The 16,960-nt window shown below is 43.3% G+C and overlaps 1 protein-coding gene across 3 annotated transcripts in view; it reads right to left on the reverse strand.

The window, feature by feature from the left end:
* The window catches only part of piezo2b (piezo-type mechanosensitive ion channel component 2b), a 49,772-nt gene that overhangs the window by 21,738 nt on the left and 11,074 nt on the right, over positions 1–16,960 (reverse strand). For 2 of the 3 annotated variants that reach the window (XM_086128637.1, XM_086128639.1), the window contains exons 3-17: positions 14,686–14,811; positions 12,024–12,066; positions 10,039–10,201; positions 9,108–9,357; positions 8,820–9,033; positions 7,399–7,573; positions 5,826–5,945; positions 5,568–5,603; positions 4,961–5,081; positions 4,703–4,875; positions 4,373–4,603; positions 3,874–4,006; positions 3,628–3,815; positions 2,917–3,044; positions 2,660–2,833 (exon numbers count right to left, since the gene is read on the reverse strand). In XM_086128637.1, coding sequence (XP_085984763.1) covers positions 2,660–2,833; positions 2,917–3,044; positions 3,628–3,815; positions 3,874–4,006; positions 4,373–4,603; positions 4,703–4,875; positions 4,961–5,081; positions 5,568–5,603; positions 5,826–5,945; positions 7,399–7,573; positions 8,820–9,033; positions 9,108–9,357; positions 10,039–10,201; positions 12,024–12,066; positions 14,686–14,811 — 2,275 coding nt within the window. The remainder of the gene's footprint in view (positions 1–2,659; positions 2,834–2,916; positions 3,045–3,627; positions 3,816–3,873; positions 4,007–4,372; positions 4,604–4,702; positions 4,876–4,960; positions 5,082–5,567; positions 5,604–5,825; positions 5,946–7,398; positions 7,574–8,819; positions 9,034–9,107; positions 9,358–10,038; positions 10,202–12,023; positions 12,067–14,685; positions 14,812–16,960) is intronic. The other variant, XM_086128638.1, reaches the window with a different exon arrangement.

The following is a 16,960-nucleotide window of genomic DNA, read 5'->3' on the forward strand; positions in this document are numbered from 1 at the left end:
CTCGCTCACTTCATTAAGGGGGCCAAGTACACACAATTAAGTAACTGTTTCTTTGGCCTAGTCATTTTGATTAATAATTTAAAGTAAAACATGCATGTTAAAAAATTGCATTAAATTATAACTCTAAGTAGAGTTTCCTTAATGCCTCTCTCTCTCTCTTTCCCTCCCCCCCACCCCCACCCATCAGCGGACCATAATAATGCGAACACAAGAGACTGATGCTTTTATAATAATAATAACGAAACTTCAACTTATCCTTTCCAATGAATTGCACACAGACAAAGTTATCACTTAACACAAGGGGCTGTTAAACGCATTTATTCTGCATCATTGTTTTTTTTTTTGTTTTTTTTAAGGATCACACTTTTACGTGTCGTTATTTTCGTTGTCTGTAGCGAAACAAACTAATTAATAATAAACATTTTTAATTGGTTCGACAAAATGAGCGCACTTTTATTTATAAGTAAAAGCCAATAATTAACAGCACAATTTTTCGAATCAAGAACCACGACTAGTTGTCAAGATGTTTCAGAAACAAAAGATTCTCACATCTTTTTTTTTTTTTGTTTAGGTTTATGAAGATCCCGGATCATTTACTCTTGCCCTTGGTCAGTGAATAAATATTTACACCGAACTGATGTGCATTCATCAGCACCTTTATCGAGCACGATTACAATTTCAGCAGCTGAAGTATCTGCAGACATGCTACGAATTGTGATTTACTGCTCTCATCAAACTGCCATTTTCGTCCTCATGAGCCCATAAACAAGACGGCACACACACGCACTCGAACCGATCCTCCAAGGCCTCTATTGCAGTCGTTCGCTCTTTATTGATGGAAAGTGACGCGACATTGCAACAGGCAAAGCGGTGCAACATTCTCTATGCATTCTATACAAAAATCCGACTTGATTTTTGGGTTTACACTTGATCAGAGGGGTGTTGGCTGCATGTCAATCACACGCAACTGCGCTATTTATTATTATGAGGATGCTCACACTTACTTGTGTTGACTTATTTTTTGCTTGATGCTGCTCGGGACAATAAAGTCGCACAGAGTGAGAAGAGAAATTGACAATGACAACAGGCTGAATGTAGGCACAGAATCATGTTGTGTTTAGGTGGTTCAGTTGTGCGGAGGCTTCAGGCTTTTTGTTCAAGTCATTTTAGGGTCCGAGCATGCTTGACAGGTTTGTTCATCCAGATATAGCTTTAAAAAAAAAAAAAAAAAGTGGGGCTTTTTCGAGAGGATAAATGGGTTTTTCAACAATCTGGGCTACAGGCACAATGGAAGCTACCAAACTGGAACAGGAAAAACATTTGTGTCTGTCCAAATCACAGGAGAGTTGTGTTATTGCAGGGCAGGTGGTAACAAGGACGACGAGACAGGCGTAATTCAGGGAAGGACAGGTTGGAAGAAAAGAACAGTACTTGTTCAGAATGGGGTGAAAGGTAAGGTGGTCAATGGTTAAAAAAAAAAAAGGTCAGGTCATCAGAAGGGAAAGAACAGACAGAAAGCAGTGACATGGTCTAAAATGCTAAGTAGGAACAGATCAGGTACTATAACTGCGAAAACGGATATTTCCAACTTCCAATACGATTTTAACATGTAATGATTCAATTTGGTTTGTCGAATAAAAAATGATTTTCCAATTCGAGTAGTTTTTTTTTGGCATCATCAGTAATTAGTATCCATGCACAATTTGCCCCTCACATCTGTAAATATTCTGTTGTGGTCATCAGTTTATTTACTAAGAGGTCCGACCTCATAAACACCATGTGGGGGCATTTCCTACTTCCCACTTGACTTGAGTATAGCATCAAGTTAAGTAATAAGTAGGGAAAGGACAGGTCAGATGGTGAACTTTGTGAACAGGTGAGATGCGCGAGTGTGGGAGGACCCAGGGCAGACGGACAAGGAGAGATTAGAGGACTTTACAGGTGAACTGGGAGGATGCTGATGGATGCCAGAGGAAGCGAGCCTCTTACCCACCTATTCATGATCAGATACACACGCCCGCTGACTTTAGCGTGGCTGCGACAGGAGGAAGAGTGGCGGCGCAGAAAGAGATTATAGCAAGGCACACAAAGAGATGCAAAAAAAAAACCAAATAGACAAAAAAGACAACAAATACCACACCACTGACTGACACGTATTACAACAAAGCACACATTATAAATGTGACTTGAAATTAGGGCTGTTCAAGGCTACTAGAACCGTGCTTGAACCAGTTCTTCACAATAGCAACCACACACACGTAAAATATGTTGACATCATAGCTCTTTTGGGCCATTTTTCAGCATAATGCTACTGTTCAATGATTGAAATAAACCACCCCAATGCACAAGCATCAAGCTTGCAGTGGCTGTTCTTAAGGCAATATTATTTGGTTGTTTTAAATAAACATGTGGTATTTATCTTGTTTTATGTCTAGTTTGACAGTAAATTTTAACAGTAAGTTCCATAAAACAGCTTGAGTGTTCTTTTTTGATAAATTGTTGACTATTTACCAAACTGCTGCTTATTACCACCGTATAGGGCTCATATCAAGTTTGCGCTCACGAGTCAAAGCAAAAAAAAAAATTCATTTTTTTTAATCGCCTGCATAACAGGCAGAACAACTTGGAATAACCCAAAAAGTGAGGACACTCATCTCACCTGTAGATGGTGCTCTCCTCTTTGGCCACCACCGCCTGGAGGTCTGTGAGCTGCAGGAAGCGTTCGTGAAAGTAGTGCAAGTGCAGGATGCACACCAGCAGGAAGGAGGTGGGGATGAAGATCCTGGTGAATAGCTCGGCCACAGAAAATTTCTCCAGGCCCAGGTCCTTGAAACTGCATGGAAGGAATAAATAGTCTACAGGAGTTTAATTCCAAGTGCCGATGAGGCGTCACAGTGGAGGCAACGTTAACCTCACCTGTCTGTGTTCTCCGCCGAGTCGGATCTGAACTGGAAGGTGTAAACAGCGATGAGGACCAGCATGGTGTACATCACCACAGACATCCAGAAGTATTTAAGGATTCTTCGCCACCACTCATAGTGCACCTGGAAAAGGGGAAAATGGTCCGTTTAAGGGGTGGTGCTACTTAATGGGAAGACATAAAAAGTGGCAATGTGTTCAGTGACACGACACGCTCAAGGGAACCGAGCGCAAACAAGTTTGTGATAAAAACTACACATTTTCGAAAAAACAACTAACCTAGCAGAGTTTCAGATTTTTGGTACATATTTAGATGGCACAACTGGTTAGCATGTCTGCCTCACAGTACCGAGGTCAATGGTTGGACCCCGGCTCCGGCCTTCCTGTGTGGAGTTTGCATGTTCACCCCGTGCCTGTGTGGGTTTTCTCTGGGTACCCCGGTTTCCTCCAACATTCCAAAAAACATGCATGGTAGGTTAATTTGTCACTAAAAAATTACACCTTTCTGTTCCAAATGAGATAACTTCTTTTTTTTTGTATTGCAACTTTACTCCCCAAATTGCAACTTTACTCTTGTAAAATTTGGTATGTTGTCTTTAAACTTACTGACTTAATTCTCATCACATTACGACTTACTTTGTGTCACATGACTATTTCTTTTTGTCTTTTCAGTTTGCTCTGGTCGGAACTGGGTGGAAGTGGGCATACCTGATAGAGCACCATGCAGGAGAGGAACATCATCATGTAGATGATCTTGTACATGACGATGGTGCCCTCGAAGCTGACAAAGAAGAACATGCCGCCGCAGATATAAATCCAGTACTTGACCAGCAGGGCCATCACCATGTTGCCCAGCACGTTCATGACGTCCTTCTCGTCCTCACGCTCCTCTTCCTCTATAGAAAACACAGAGGGTCATTCACTCATTCATTCATTCTTCCGCAATGTCAGCACCTTTCGAAGCACCTTTCATCTTTTGGTCCTCCACCTGTACGCCCAAGAGACCCGCCTCATCCTCCTTTTGCTTCTCTGCCCTCTCAGTGAGCGTCTGTCTTAGCAGCAGCCAGAAGCTCAGCAGACATAACACCTGCAAGACACAATAAAAAAAATCATTAGCTACCGTATGCATGCACCAGACAACCACTTAAAGTAACTAAATAAGTTGCACAAGTAAAACAAGCAACTACTTCGTAAGAAAACAACCCAAGTTTGGAAGTGCCCCTCATCTTGCCCCTCATCATTGTTCGGTCTGAACGTAGCAGCAGTCAGCAAATAGGTTAGTCAGGTTACAATCTGCTTGCACTGCGGCCAAGTAACGCAGTGAGCCACCAGATGGAGGGAAAAAATGTTGAATAATCAAGATCCCCACCACCCCATAACCAACAAGGAACAAGCATCTTTCTCAGACATCTATCTCACATGATAGCACTTGCAAATAGAAAAAGCTGTAAACCTTGGAGGAAATGGAGTGAAAGTGGTTATTCTTGGGCACGGAGAGTCCCGGCACGTGCGTGATGCCCTCAAAGCTGAAGAAGTACTGCAGGACAATCAAGAGGTTGCCGTAGGCCACCATGAAGGGCGACGACAACATGGCGTAGCGCCGACGGTCTCGGACCATCCACAGCATGCACGACCAGATGAGGAAGACGAAGGTGAGCCACGAGATGTATGTGATGCTCCACGCCTAGAGAACGCATGGAATTGTTTTTTTTCGTATGATTTTAAACCTCCCACACGCTTTGAACATCCATGAACTCATTACGTTTACAACTAACAAGCTCACCATCATGGCGATAAGTGCGCAGATGTAGCTCTGTTTCATGATGAAGTGGAAGACTTTGACCACGGCGCCCACACCTCGCTTCCTCAGGGCGTCCTCGGACTTGTCCTCTCCTGACGGCGGTTCCCCGTCCTCGGGAGGAAGATTCACCTCGTACGCGCACATGTCTTCCTTCTCTGCACCGACACGCAACAGACCCAGACGCAAATTATCCTTGAAAACGTCCGGTGAGAAAACTTGGTCATTTACCCGTAGACTGACCTGTACAATGACCGATGGACCGCTCTCCTTTGTACTGAGGGGTGGAGTACAGGTCCAGATAGCGTGGACCGTTGTCACTCAACGTGAAGTCAAAGGATGTTCCGTTGGACGCTAGCACAACCTGGTTTTAGGCGGGGGGAAAAGACGCAATGAGTAAAGCATGAAGGATAAGTAAGATGTCACCACAGAATCTCACTAAATTGAAAATTTTAAAAATACAATCAATATAATTTAAATATATCAATCTAAACAAGTCAGCAAAGCGTGGAAAATTGGTAAAAAACAAAGTCGTCGAGCAAATCGACATTCAATTTGTTCAGTAATATAACAAGGGAAAGATAAGAAAAAGTAAGCAAAGCAAGTAAAGGAGAGCACATAAAGCGGGTAAAGTAATTGAAGTGAAAGACGTAAAGCAAGTGAAAAAGTAAATACGGCAAGTAAAGCAAGAAAAGTGAGTAAAATAAAATCCAAAAAAGTAAACAAAGTGAAGATAGTATCCAAAGAAGTAAATTACGTAATCCAAGTAAATAATCAAAGCAAGTCAAGCAAGCAAGTAAAGAAAACAACTCAAATAAGAAAGTACTGCAAATCCATTTGTAAATATTACCTCGGTTGTACTGATGGCATCCTGAGTGCAGAGCAACTACGGTGAGAGGGAAAAGGAGCAAATGAGACATGGTCGGTTATGACTCCTTTGCACCTTATGATAATATTATGATCTGTTTTATACTTGACAACCATCTTATGAATGGTATGCTGAGCGCAGGAACAAACAAAGAGATGATGAAGTGCAGCTTGAACTTGCCAAAAAGTGAGTTAAATTATTCTGATACCTTTGGAGAAACCGTTTACGAAATCAACGCACGTTTTTCTCATCTGTGCCTTGCCTGGATTCCCACCACATCTGCCTCTTCCTGTTGGCGGAGTTATTTGTCCGGTTTCCGACCAGCTCATCTTCCTCGCACGCGTCTTCCTCCTCGTCCTCCTGAAACAACACAGATAGAGGCTGGGCGTCTTTCATCTTTGGATCGGATGTGCATCGGAAAACATGAATCTCTGCAAGGGTTTATTTTCTGCAGAGTTTAGTTTAGTCGAGTTTAGGAATAATAAGAGTCTTTTTCACACAAAAGTCCCTCAAAACTGCAGCAGTACGGCTGGAAAAAAAAAAAAGAAAGAAAAAAAAACGCGACCTGAAAATCATCTGTCTATCGCAGATGATTGCTTTCAACACAGCCTACGGGAACCATGTTGATGACCCCTACTCTAAAGGTGATGTTACAACTGTCAAATCCTAAAAGTATTGCGAAATTGCCACAACGAATCAGTAACACAAAACCTAGGTTCCGTGCACTGAACACTAAGAAATGCTGATTGAGTGCTAACATTACTGTTACACCAATCTTGTGTGAAAGGGGCTTTACTCGATTAGCCTAGACAGAGGCACAAATGTTTTATGACATAATTAAAAAAAAAACTATCTGAGAAATTGTAAAAAGAATCGGCCATAAAAGAACACAAGGTCCATTATAATCTGATTATTGAACACACGCGCCAACTGTGGATTTATGTGCGCACCACGTTTTTATCATCAGAATCTTCTAAAGTGGACACAGACACACTAAAGGGATCAATACATAGATACAGCCCTGGAAGGCTTACAAACGAGCACCATTACAGATCAGAGGGGCAACGCTTCAAGCTATGGAGTCATTTTAAAAGAAGAAATTTTAATGTCCACAGTGGAACGTCCTCCAGACAATAGATTGTGTTGAGACCCGGTGCAGACTTGTGCTAACAAAATACTGTAGGTTCGGGGGTCACTTACACTTCCTGCACATAATTTTGTTCAGCCGTAAAATGGCTCCAGGTTAGCTGCACTCTTCACTTCCTGTAAATGTGATGTGTCCCAATACATTTGCCCATGTAGTGAAGCCTTTCCCTTAAACTTTCCAAAATGGCTCCTGTGTCAGCATCACTTTTCACTTCTTGGAAATGGCATGCGTCCCAATTCTTGTGTACCTATGGTAAAGCCCTTTCCTAAATGGCTTCTCTGTAAGTTTCACGTGTCCACCCTCGAGTCCATTCCACAAAACTTCTCAAAATGGCTCCTGTGTTCGTTTCACCTTGCACGTCTTGTTGATGCAATGTGTCCCATTACCTTTCACCCTAAAGTGAAGCCTTTCTCCAAAACTTCTCAAAATGGCTTCTGAATCAGTTTTACATGTCCCAATACTTTAGTCCATAGAATGAAATCTTTCCCCAAAACTTTCCATAATAGCTACCGGGTCAGTTTTTATTGCGTAACAGGCAAATAATTTTAAAAAAAATTAATTGCCTTCAATTATTATTTTTTTTTTTGTCATTCATATTTCTGTGTCACTGTTATGGAAATACACAATACATTTATTATTAATCATGTTTGCATGGGGGGGGCTTACGGTCAGCTGGTCGACAGGCTCCTGCAGCCAGAGGCGTATGAGCGTGGCTAGTGTGTAGTAGAGAAGCAGCAGCATGACAGGGTTGACAAAATGGTGCCACCTGCGCTTGGGGTGCACCATCAGCTTCCACGTGCGGCCGCAGTCGCTCTGAATGATGGGTGACATGCCAAAGTACCTGCAGGAGAGGCACACTCACATTAACAACCTTTTGGGTGTGTGAATTGGAAGCCACCAGGAGATGTTTCAGATTCCGCATACAATGTAGAGTATCCATCCATCCATTTTCCGAACCGCTTGATCCTCACTAGGGTCGCGGGGGGTGCTGGAGCCTATCCCAGCCGTCTTCGGGCAGTAGGCGGGGGACACCCTGAATCAGTTGCCAGCCAATCGCAGGGCACACAGAGACGAACAACCATCCACGCCCACACTCACACCTAGGGACAATTTAGAGCGTCCAATCAGCCTGCCATGCATGTTTTTTTGGAATGTGGGAGGAAACCGGAGCACCCGGAGAAAACCCACGCAAGCCCGGGGAGAACATGCAAACTCCACACAGGGAGGCCGGAGCTGGAATCGAACCCGGTACCTCTGCACTGTGAAGCCGACGCGCTAACCACTGGACTACCGGGCCGCCACAATGTAGAGTATGTAAGTCAATTTTCCTCCACACTTTTATGTGATCATGACCTAGGCTATACTTTAAACTTGACATCTGTATGTTAGGATGTTCAAGAATTCTTTTCAAAACATTGTGTATGTGTGTGTGTGTGTGTGCTGTATGCGTGTAAATGTGTGGTCCAGATGTGAAACAATGTGGTTGTTATGACACAAACCACAGCGCAACAGATTGCCTCCTGCCTCATGCATAATACAACAAGAAGGGTGCTTGTAGTAGCGCTCTTAAAAGCTCTGCTCTCCGTGTGCGCGAACCGAGTGGGTGAGTCCGATACCTCCACCCTGCAGCTGCTTTTGTTGATGTTTTGTTGCCTTCTTCCTGTCTCCAACAACAAGTAAATATTTGCTGTGCTTTAAACAAGCTCCTGCGGGCTCCCCAAATGTTATGAGTTGTAATTGGCTTAAAAGGCACTCATGCATTAAGGCGTTCGCCACTTCCGGGTGTTTTATGGCTAATCAGCAAACATTGCCCCTATACTGCTTTAGGCTGAGTGTATTTATTTACAAAAACAATACAAACAAACAAAAGTGTGTCCATCCATGTTTTTTGACTCAAAAATAAATCTTTGAGCCACAACTCCTAAATTTATCTCATTGTAAAAATCAAACAATATCCCGAAAACAGGAAAATTGTTTAATTCCGCAATGTAAAATGGGATCTATTGTTTGTCCAGTGATCTTATGTTATTCAGTACTTTTCATGATACATTTGTGGAGTTAATGGAGGGCACTACTGTGGACCTGACCTGATGTACCCGTCTTCCGGCGTGACCGACTCCTGAAAAAACTGGAACTGGTAGAGGTAGAGGACCACCAGGTGGCCGGCACTGAAGATGGCCATCAGCACACACATGCAGCTGAACAGCAACGTGTTGAAGGTGCGGCGCAGGGACCACCAGGTGCACAGGAATAGGAAGATGAAGAAGTAGACGGCCGAGGTGAGGGAAGGAAGCATCATCCCTAGAAAGGAAAAAAAAACGCACACAAGATGATGGATTGCGCTGAGCAGCTTTGGCGGGAAAATGTGGCCTCACCTGTCGTCCCTAACAAGATGGTCACCACCACCTTCCCCGCCGTGGTGATCAGGTTTCCGATAATCTCCTTCACTTTGGACGCCACCTGCGCCACCAGCCGTAGGACCTTCATCTTGGCGCTCTCCTTGGCTTCTTCCTCTTCCTCCGCCTCGCACGCATCCACCTCTTCGTCTTCCTCTGCCTCGTAGCCTCCGTCCGAGTCCCCCTCCAGCAAGATGTGGTCTTCCAGGCTCAGTTTCTCATCTTCTTCCTTTGAGTGACAATGAAGAACTTGAGCTCATCATACAAGTGGCAAAAGAAGTTAAACAGTGTTCATGTAAAAAAAAAAAAAAAAAAAAAGATAAATGGCTGAACTTGGATAAAAAGTGACGACGCAGATGGTGACACCGCAGTTTTAAAGACTTAATTGGGAAATAATTACCTTGCCGTCTTATTTCGTCATAATATAATACTGATATATTATTTGTAATATTTTATTTACAGTACTTTCAACCATGGAAAAATATTTTGTTATATTTATACAAACTGTATCATGAAAATGACGATCATAACAATAAAAATCATGATTATTTAATTATTTGGTAAATGATGTCACAAAGTCTTTATCTACTGTATATTGTAAGATTATATAGTTTTCATTTTATTTACCTTTTATTTTAAATGATTAACTATGTAACTTCAGAAAATTACATTTAAATTGATATCCGTCGTCTTGGAATAATTTTTGGACAGCAAAAAGTCAAGAAAATCCAAACGAGAGTCACAAGTTAATCAACCTTTGATGCTCGCTGAACCGTGGCCTGATACACAACGCCACACACGACCCTGGTCGGAATTCCGCCATTTTCCGCGACTTCCAAAGTATACTTTTCCGCCATAAAATAGGCCGTTTACACAGAGGTGAGCGAGGGGGCAAAAGTCAAATTCGCACTTGTTCCTCCGCTTGGAAGTGGGCGTTGTCCTGAGCCATGTCCTCGGGTGGCCTCTTCTGGACCAGCTTGCGACACAGAAACCAGATGGCCCCGCCCACCATGCACATGCCAATATCCGGTACGAAGACTCTGATGCCGTTTCCCGCGTCGGCACCAATCACGCTTGAGAAGACGAAATGTAAAAAAAAAAAAAAAATTGACAATCATGCTAGACTGGAACACATCAGTGAGGAAAACAATAGCTCTTCACATGTGGATTGTTTCCATTTATTCAAGCGCTTTTTTAAATGTGCGCTGAATTCTTTGGTTTTATATGCACTGAAACAACACCAACTGCTTTAAATGCATTGCCGTAAACAAGTGACTAATCACGAGAGACTGTGGGGGGGGGGGGGGGGGGACATGCTCGGGGCAAATCCTGCGCCATATATAATCATAAAGACTTTTTTTTAATCATTATAAATTAAATCAAGATGTGTGTGTGTGTGTGTGTGTTGGGAGGGTAACGACCAAAACAAGAAGTTCATGCGTCAGCTACAATAGTCGTGAACTTGGCGTGACTTGCTGGGATTTAGGGGTGCCACTTAAGGAGAATGTTTACGAGGCGTCATGATTGTTCCAAAATGACGACCGGCTTTCCAAAAACTTTTATTGGCGGCTTTTTAATCATCCAAACGATTGTTCCTACTTCTGTTTTTTGACAAACGCAGCCTAATTAAACTGTTGACAATAAACCCGAAGGTCCCATCCATCACACAAATTTTGGACTTTTTTTTTTGATCATCGAGGATGAGGTTATATTACCCACATACGTAATCGAGAAAGTCCACATCAAGACCCCTTCACTGGATGTCGGACTCGATGTGGTTTGTCCAAAAATACATTTACGGGGGAGATACTTGAAGTTTATAGTTTGGATTTAAAATATATCTTTTGTGACACCAGGGCTAAAACGTTTCTGACAGACACTTGAAGTAGCGATGGATAAATACTTGAGGTGAAAAAAAAATTGTCAATTATTTAATTTGGGAATTATATCTGTCAAACTGACGCTGGATGTAGAGTTGAGTCAGCTTCCACCATATGATATTTGTGTGTCAAGTTTGGGCTCACTAGTCAAAGTAAAAGGAGCTTGCCTCGGTGCACATAAGTTCATCGTGAACCCAGGTACAAATTTCTGCAGCTAGTAGTTGGGGTGGGGGGGAGACACTGGCGCGTCTGGACATTCCCGTACTTGGAAAGCCGCAACTAACGGGATCAGTGCGCACAAGCAAGCAGACGTGGCGGCAGCCTAACTGGGTTTAGTTTTCATCAGGAGGCCACAGAGGGACACCAAAGTGCTCTTTACCGTCATTGTCAGGTTGTTACACTGCCCGGAAAAGATGCCGTTTTTCTGCCGTTCGTTTTCCCTGTGCTGTCGTTCACTATAAACAACACGGAACGGGCCAATTTTTCACCGCGGGTGTTAGTCAAAGTCAGGATTTTTTCGGGTGTTTCTCACTGTCAGAAGAGAAATGCGACGTTTCGCAAACTCACTTCTCCCACCCGATTGTGTCGAAAGCAGTTGTCACTGCCCGACTATTTACAAGTTTCACCATTTCATCATTAGTATTCGTTTGTAGGCTACTGTTTCGCTGTATGAAAGCAGATGATAATTCCCAATTTATGCTGGATTCTATGGAAACCGCACGGAAAGTGTTCATCTCTGATGCATCAATTTTGAGGACCCCCCCCCCAATGTACAAGAAATGCTGTCACATGTCAGGATTGCGCAAGAGGAATTCTCTTCTCACTGACACGGCCCTTCGCCAAAGCATTCGTCAGTCTCGCGGTTCCTGACAACCTGATTGCTCAACTGCGAGATAAAGCGAGCGCAGCCTCCACGCGCCAACCTTGAGAGTCCTCAGCAAAATACAATCAACCACATGGTCAGTTATGTTATTGGACGCACATTTGTGATTGGACTTGTGCTTACAATCTTTACCTCTCAAATCCAATTTGCCGGATGGATTTTTCCCACGCAGAACCTGCATGTCAAGAAAATGTTGAGTGAGCATTATTTTGACTAAAATGTATATGCAAAAAATAAGTTACTGTCATATATTTATACACACATTATATACCTATACTGTATACACATACAGATATATTACAATCCTTTACTTGTAGAACTGAATGAAAATTGCTCCTGTGCTGACTGACTTTCAGGGGATGAAGAATGTCATCTTTCCTTCCGAGTACTTTAAGTGTTCCTGAACGTCACTGCGCAGCAGTGGGGGTCCGTTTCCACCTATTGAGACTGCTCAGACAAACAGGAGCAACTTTGCTGCCTTTGTTGTGCCGACACAAACGGTGCAGAGTTAACTGGGACTCTGTGACATATTTACCCCTTCGGGGGCGGTTTATTCAACCACTAACTGAGAGGACCACACGTTTGGGGAGACGATACATAATTCAACACCACAAAGTAATCGTGGAAACAACATTAAACACAAAAATACAGTTACACAGAAGGCTGTGAGATATATTCCACCTCGAGGAATTATTATCAGTGAAATAAATGTAAATATGATAAACCCTAAATGTGTACAACAGTGGTTCTCAACCAGTGAGTAGGGGCACAAAAGAGGGTCTGATTTTGGGTGGGTCGCGGACAGTTCGGCCAAATAAAAATGCCATTTCCTTGTCTTGAGATTTTTTCAGCACATTATCTTAAAGCACATTAGTGTTGCATCGAACAGTATACTGCATGTTTATAGAACATCAAATACATAAATGTGCTACATTAGTTGTAAAGAACATTAAATATGATGTTGATACGGTGTATTGTATGCAATGTGGTACATTAGAGTTGGATACAAATTAAATGGTTAAAAAGCAATTTGGACCATGTCACACATGCGGGGGTTACAAAAAAGCCTCGGAAATAAAAACATTTTGAACCCTGAAAAAGAGACGCTTGGTACGTTCAAATTAATGTCTGAGTCATTCTCGTATTGATGAAATGATCCAGCTGCAGTTCACCATAAAATGCTATCTGCAGCTGTGGTCCGTCATCATTTCATCACGTTCTCTCAGTGGCATGCGGAGGTGCGTTGACGCCCAATGCGAACATGCTGTTGCAGACGGGCTTGTACCCATCGGAAGCGGGGGGGCTTGCAGAGAATGAAAGCCCACCTCCCTCGTTTGGATGAAAATATGGTGTAAATGTGGAATATTAACGGGGGCATACATTACATAGGGTGTAAATGTGGAATATTACTGGTGTAAAATACAATCAGTGTTAAAATATGGTAAATTAGGGACTTGGAGAGCATTAAGTATGGTACGTTAGAGTTGTATAGAACAGTAATTATGTTACATTCGATGTATAGAACGGCAAACATGTCATACTACAGATGTATAGAACAAATGTAAGTAGAGAGCAAAAGGGTTGTATAGACCATGAAATCTAATGTAAATATGATATATCGGAGGCCTAAAGACATTAAATATGATGAGAGTATAGTACATTACGGTTGTAAAGACCATTAAACATGAGGGGGAAATGAAAGTGTCGTGTTTAGGTGCATTTTTCTGCCTTCGGGGTCATTTCCTGCATTTCCAGTCAATGCCTCCCTTATCTGAACTTTCTAAATCTGGTATTCAACCCCTTGACACCCTTTTCCTTCTGGTGCCGCCGTAAACAAGGAGTCTTCCTTCATTCTGACGCGGTTACTCATACCACCTCCCCGCCTCTCTCTCGCTCTCCCTTTCCTAAAAAAAAATAATAATTACAAAAATTATATTTCCTCTTAAACACGTCGGCCACTGTGAAGGGGAGTAGGACAGGGGATAGATACCCTGACAAGCTCCAGCTGCCCCGATAGGTCGTCCGCTGGTCACTGCCTTTTCCCTAATAGTCATCAGTCATTCCTCTGTGCTGACTCAACATAGTGAATGAGTGTGTATGTGAGTGCATTTACAAATAGTTTGGGGGATGGGGGGGTGTAAACCGTCAAAGACATGGGTGGAGCTGACTAAACGAAGGAGGCGGCTTCTTATCATGTCCAAACCGTCACATTTTCGCAGCATTTTCCTGCCACACACACACACACCACACCCGCCTGTTGATTCAAGACCCTCACTTCGTCACTACTCGAGTATGTGCCACATACAGTACGTAAAACGTGTTGGATTGGGCTCGAGGAAAGAAATGCTGCACTACCAAGAAGGGTTCAGAAAAATGATCCGAGCAACAGAGATGAGTAAGTGTAAGTGGCTGAGGCCACAAAACAACACATAATATGATATAATTAAGTGCAATGTAATAAATTAAAATGCAACCCCCCCCCAGCCCCCCCCCAAAAAAAAAACATAAAACAACTTGAACCAAAGACGATGAAAACTGACAACGATACTGTATGAACCAAAGTAGAAGATGTGACCTGAAAAAGAAACGAACCACAAAGATGACACAAAGCGAAGCCAACCAAAGAAGAAAAAACCCCAACACCAACGTGAAGAGGGTGCGACTGAGACAGCAGTGAAGAAAACTCAAGTCTGACAGCGGAGAAGACGACGCAATTTATAGCCTTGTGAGTCACTTTGCCTTCTATTTAGACAGCAAAGCTGATGGCCGTGGTGGCCTTCTGCGTGCTACTTACAGTTGAAGTCGGGGTTGATGGAGTTGCCGGCCAGGAGGCTGTTGACCGTAATCTGATAAATGATGTGCAGCAGCAGGAAGGACACACTGGTGAAGCACAGTGACTGCAGCAGACGCCCTGTGTAGCCTGGACGGATGACAAAAAACCTTGATCACCATCAAAACCACCCTAATTAGTCTTGAAAACTTTTTTTGGGGGGGGGGGGGGACAGGAGCACACAGGATATGTGTCAGATCATTTCCAAGAATCCTGTCACAAATGAGACGTCTCCAATCCTAACTACAAATTTGCCCTTCAAAGCAGTGGCACTCGCTTTCCCAGGCTTCTTTGCCACACCTTCACGCTCTCCTGGAAGCATTCCGTTGTCACGGCCATCTTGATATTATCCACGTCATCAAAAGAAGGTCCACTCGATGAGGAAAATATCCCCTAGAGGCAGGTTGGATGAGGAAGGGTATTGCTCGAGCATGGCCAGGAACTGTCAGATGCTCAGGGCATTGTGAGCAGCCACGAGGAGATCTGCCAGAATTATCCCTTCTGCTCATGCACTAAGTCAGGGGGTGCCTCGGACTGGTTTCAAGTTCATTTGTGAGGGGGGTAGAGGGAAATGAGCGGGAGTAAAAGATTTGTGTGTAAACACACTCACACGCCGAGTTAAGTCCGCCACCAGGCCACAATGAACGACTTCAAAATAAAAGCTTGCCATGGCACTGATGTCCGTGTATTATTGTAATTGGGAAGATTGGGTATCGAGGCAGTAAAAAAAAAAAAAACGATCCTCAAGCATTTTCTTTTATTTCATTTTACTTTTTTAAAATCAAGGTACCCGGTACTCAAATTACTCAAGGACTGGTTTCGCCCTATCCGACACCTCATACTGTGGCTAAAAATCAAGTGTTGCACGTCGTGCTAGTCAGTCGACCCCCTCCGCTGAAGATATGGAATATGTAGTGGTTCGTGGTCACACCTAATGACCTTCCCCTCAAGCCACATCATCTTCCTAAAGCTGCTTTCAAATGCCCGAAAGCTGCCACAGCTGCTGTGCACATGCAAGCCGTTTTTATAGCGCACCGACAGGTACTTGGGGGGGGGGGGGGGGGGACGTTGCTGTGAGACTGCGCGCTACAGTCAAAGTATTTGAGGAAGATCCTGGGGCTTGTTTTCGGTGTGAGCGGGTTCAAAGTACTACTTAGTGTGCTTCTGTGTGGAAACAAAGCTCCATTGGTTGTTTCTGCTTAACTTTATGACAATTAGTAGTCCCTCCCTCTCCTCCCCACGGGGAGCAACATTCAGTTTTACAGTACCCTGGCTCAGGTGAAGCGCTTCTGGCCCAACTTTATCAAATCCGCTCAACAGACCAGAGCAAGCGCATTAAAACTTTGAGCAATCTGTGCTCATTTCCCGACGCGATTCCCTAGCCAGCCGCCAAGGCCGGGAAAAAAATGCTTGTAAACGGGGGAACCATGGGGAGTGTTTCCGGCGCTTTCTGAAAACAAAATGTTGCAAGGGAACAACTTTGCTTTGAATGCGGATCATTTTTCTCCATTTTGGACAGAGGCTTTGGTTGCAACACACTCATCTTGATTTCATTTATATTTTTAGAACTGGTTGAGACATCATCTCAAGAGAATCTTTGAGTGGTTTCCCAAACAGAAGGCGTTGTCCGGCTTAAAAATTACTGCTTGCTCCCGAGAATTTAACAACTTTTGAGCATCATTTGACCATTCCATGCATGATACTGTCAGGCATTTATGGCGTACCGGCATGCAAGATATTTTGGCCATGCACTAACCTTGCCGACACATCAATGACCAGAATTCTAATTTCTTCATCGATTCAGATATCGAAAAGTGTTTGCGGCTCCCAGTGTTGTCTTTTCGGTGGAAAGCGGGTCGAAATGGCTCTTTGAGTGTAAAAAGGTTGCTGAGCTCTGGTCTAGTGTGTGTTGTTCCAATTTGGTAACAAAATGGGAAAAATACTTGGGCAGGTCCATCTTTGGACAACCAGTGTAAATAGCCCAAATGTCACTAAAATGGCTGCTTGGTTTGTATACATCCATGTGGGTGTACTACGAGTTATGATTGAGGGGCTGAATATTTTTTAGAAAAGCTGTGACTCGCTAATCAAACCAAATCTGATCCAGCTCTCATATTGGACGTTCTTCAAATATGCAGTTGTATCTAATACCGTTGTCCTGACATAACATGTGTTTCTAACTTGGGAATGGGATCGGTGAATATTCCTCTTCCCCGTGTCTTTAACTATTGATGAGCAT

Source organism: Hippocampus guttulatus, chromosome 14, assembly GCF_054856545.1.
Source record: "Hippocampus guttulatus isolate MCC_2025c chromosome 14, RoL_Hgut_1.0, whole genome shotgun sequence".
In the NCBI taxonomy this organism is placed as follows: domain Eukaryota; kingdom Metazoa; phylum Chordata; class Actinopteri; order Syngnathiformes; family Syngnathidae; genus Hippocampus; species Hippocampus guttulatus.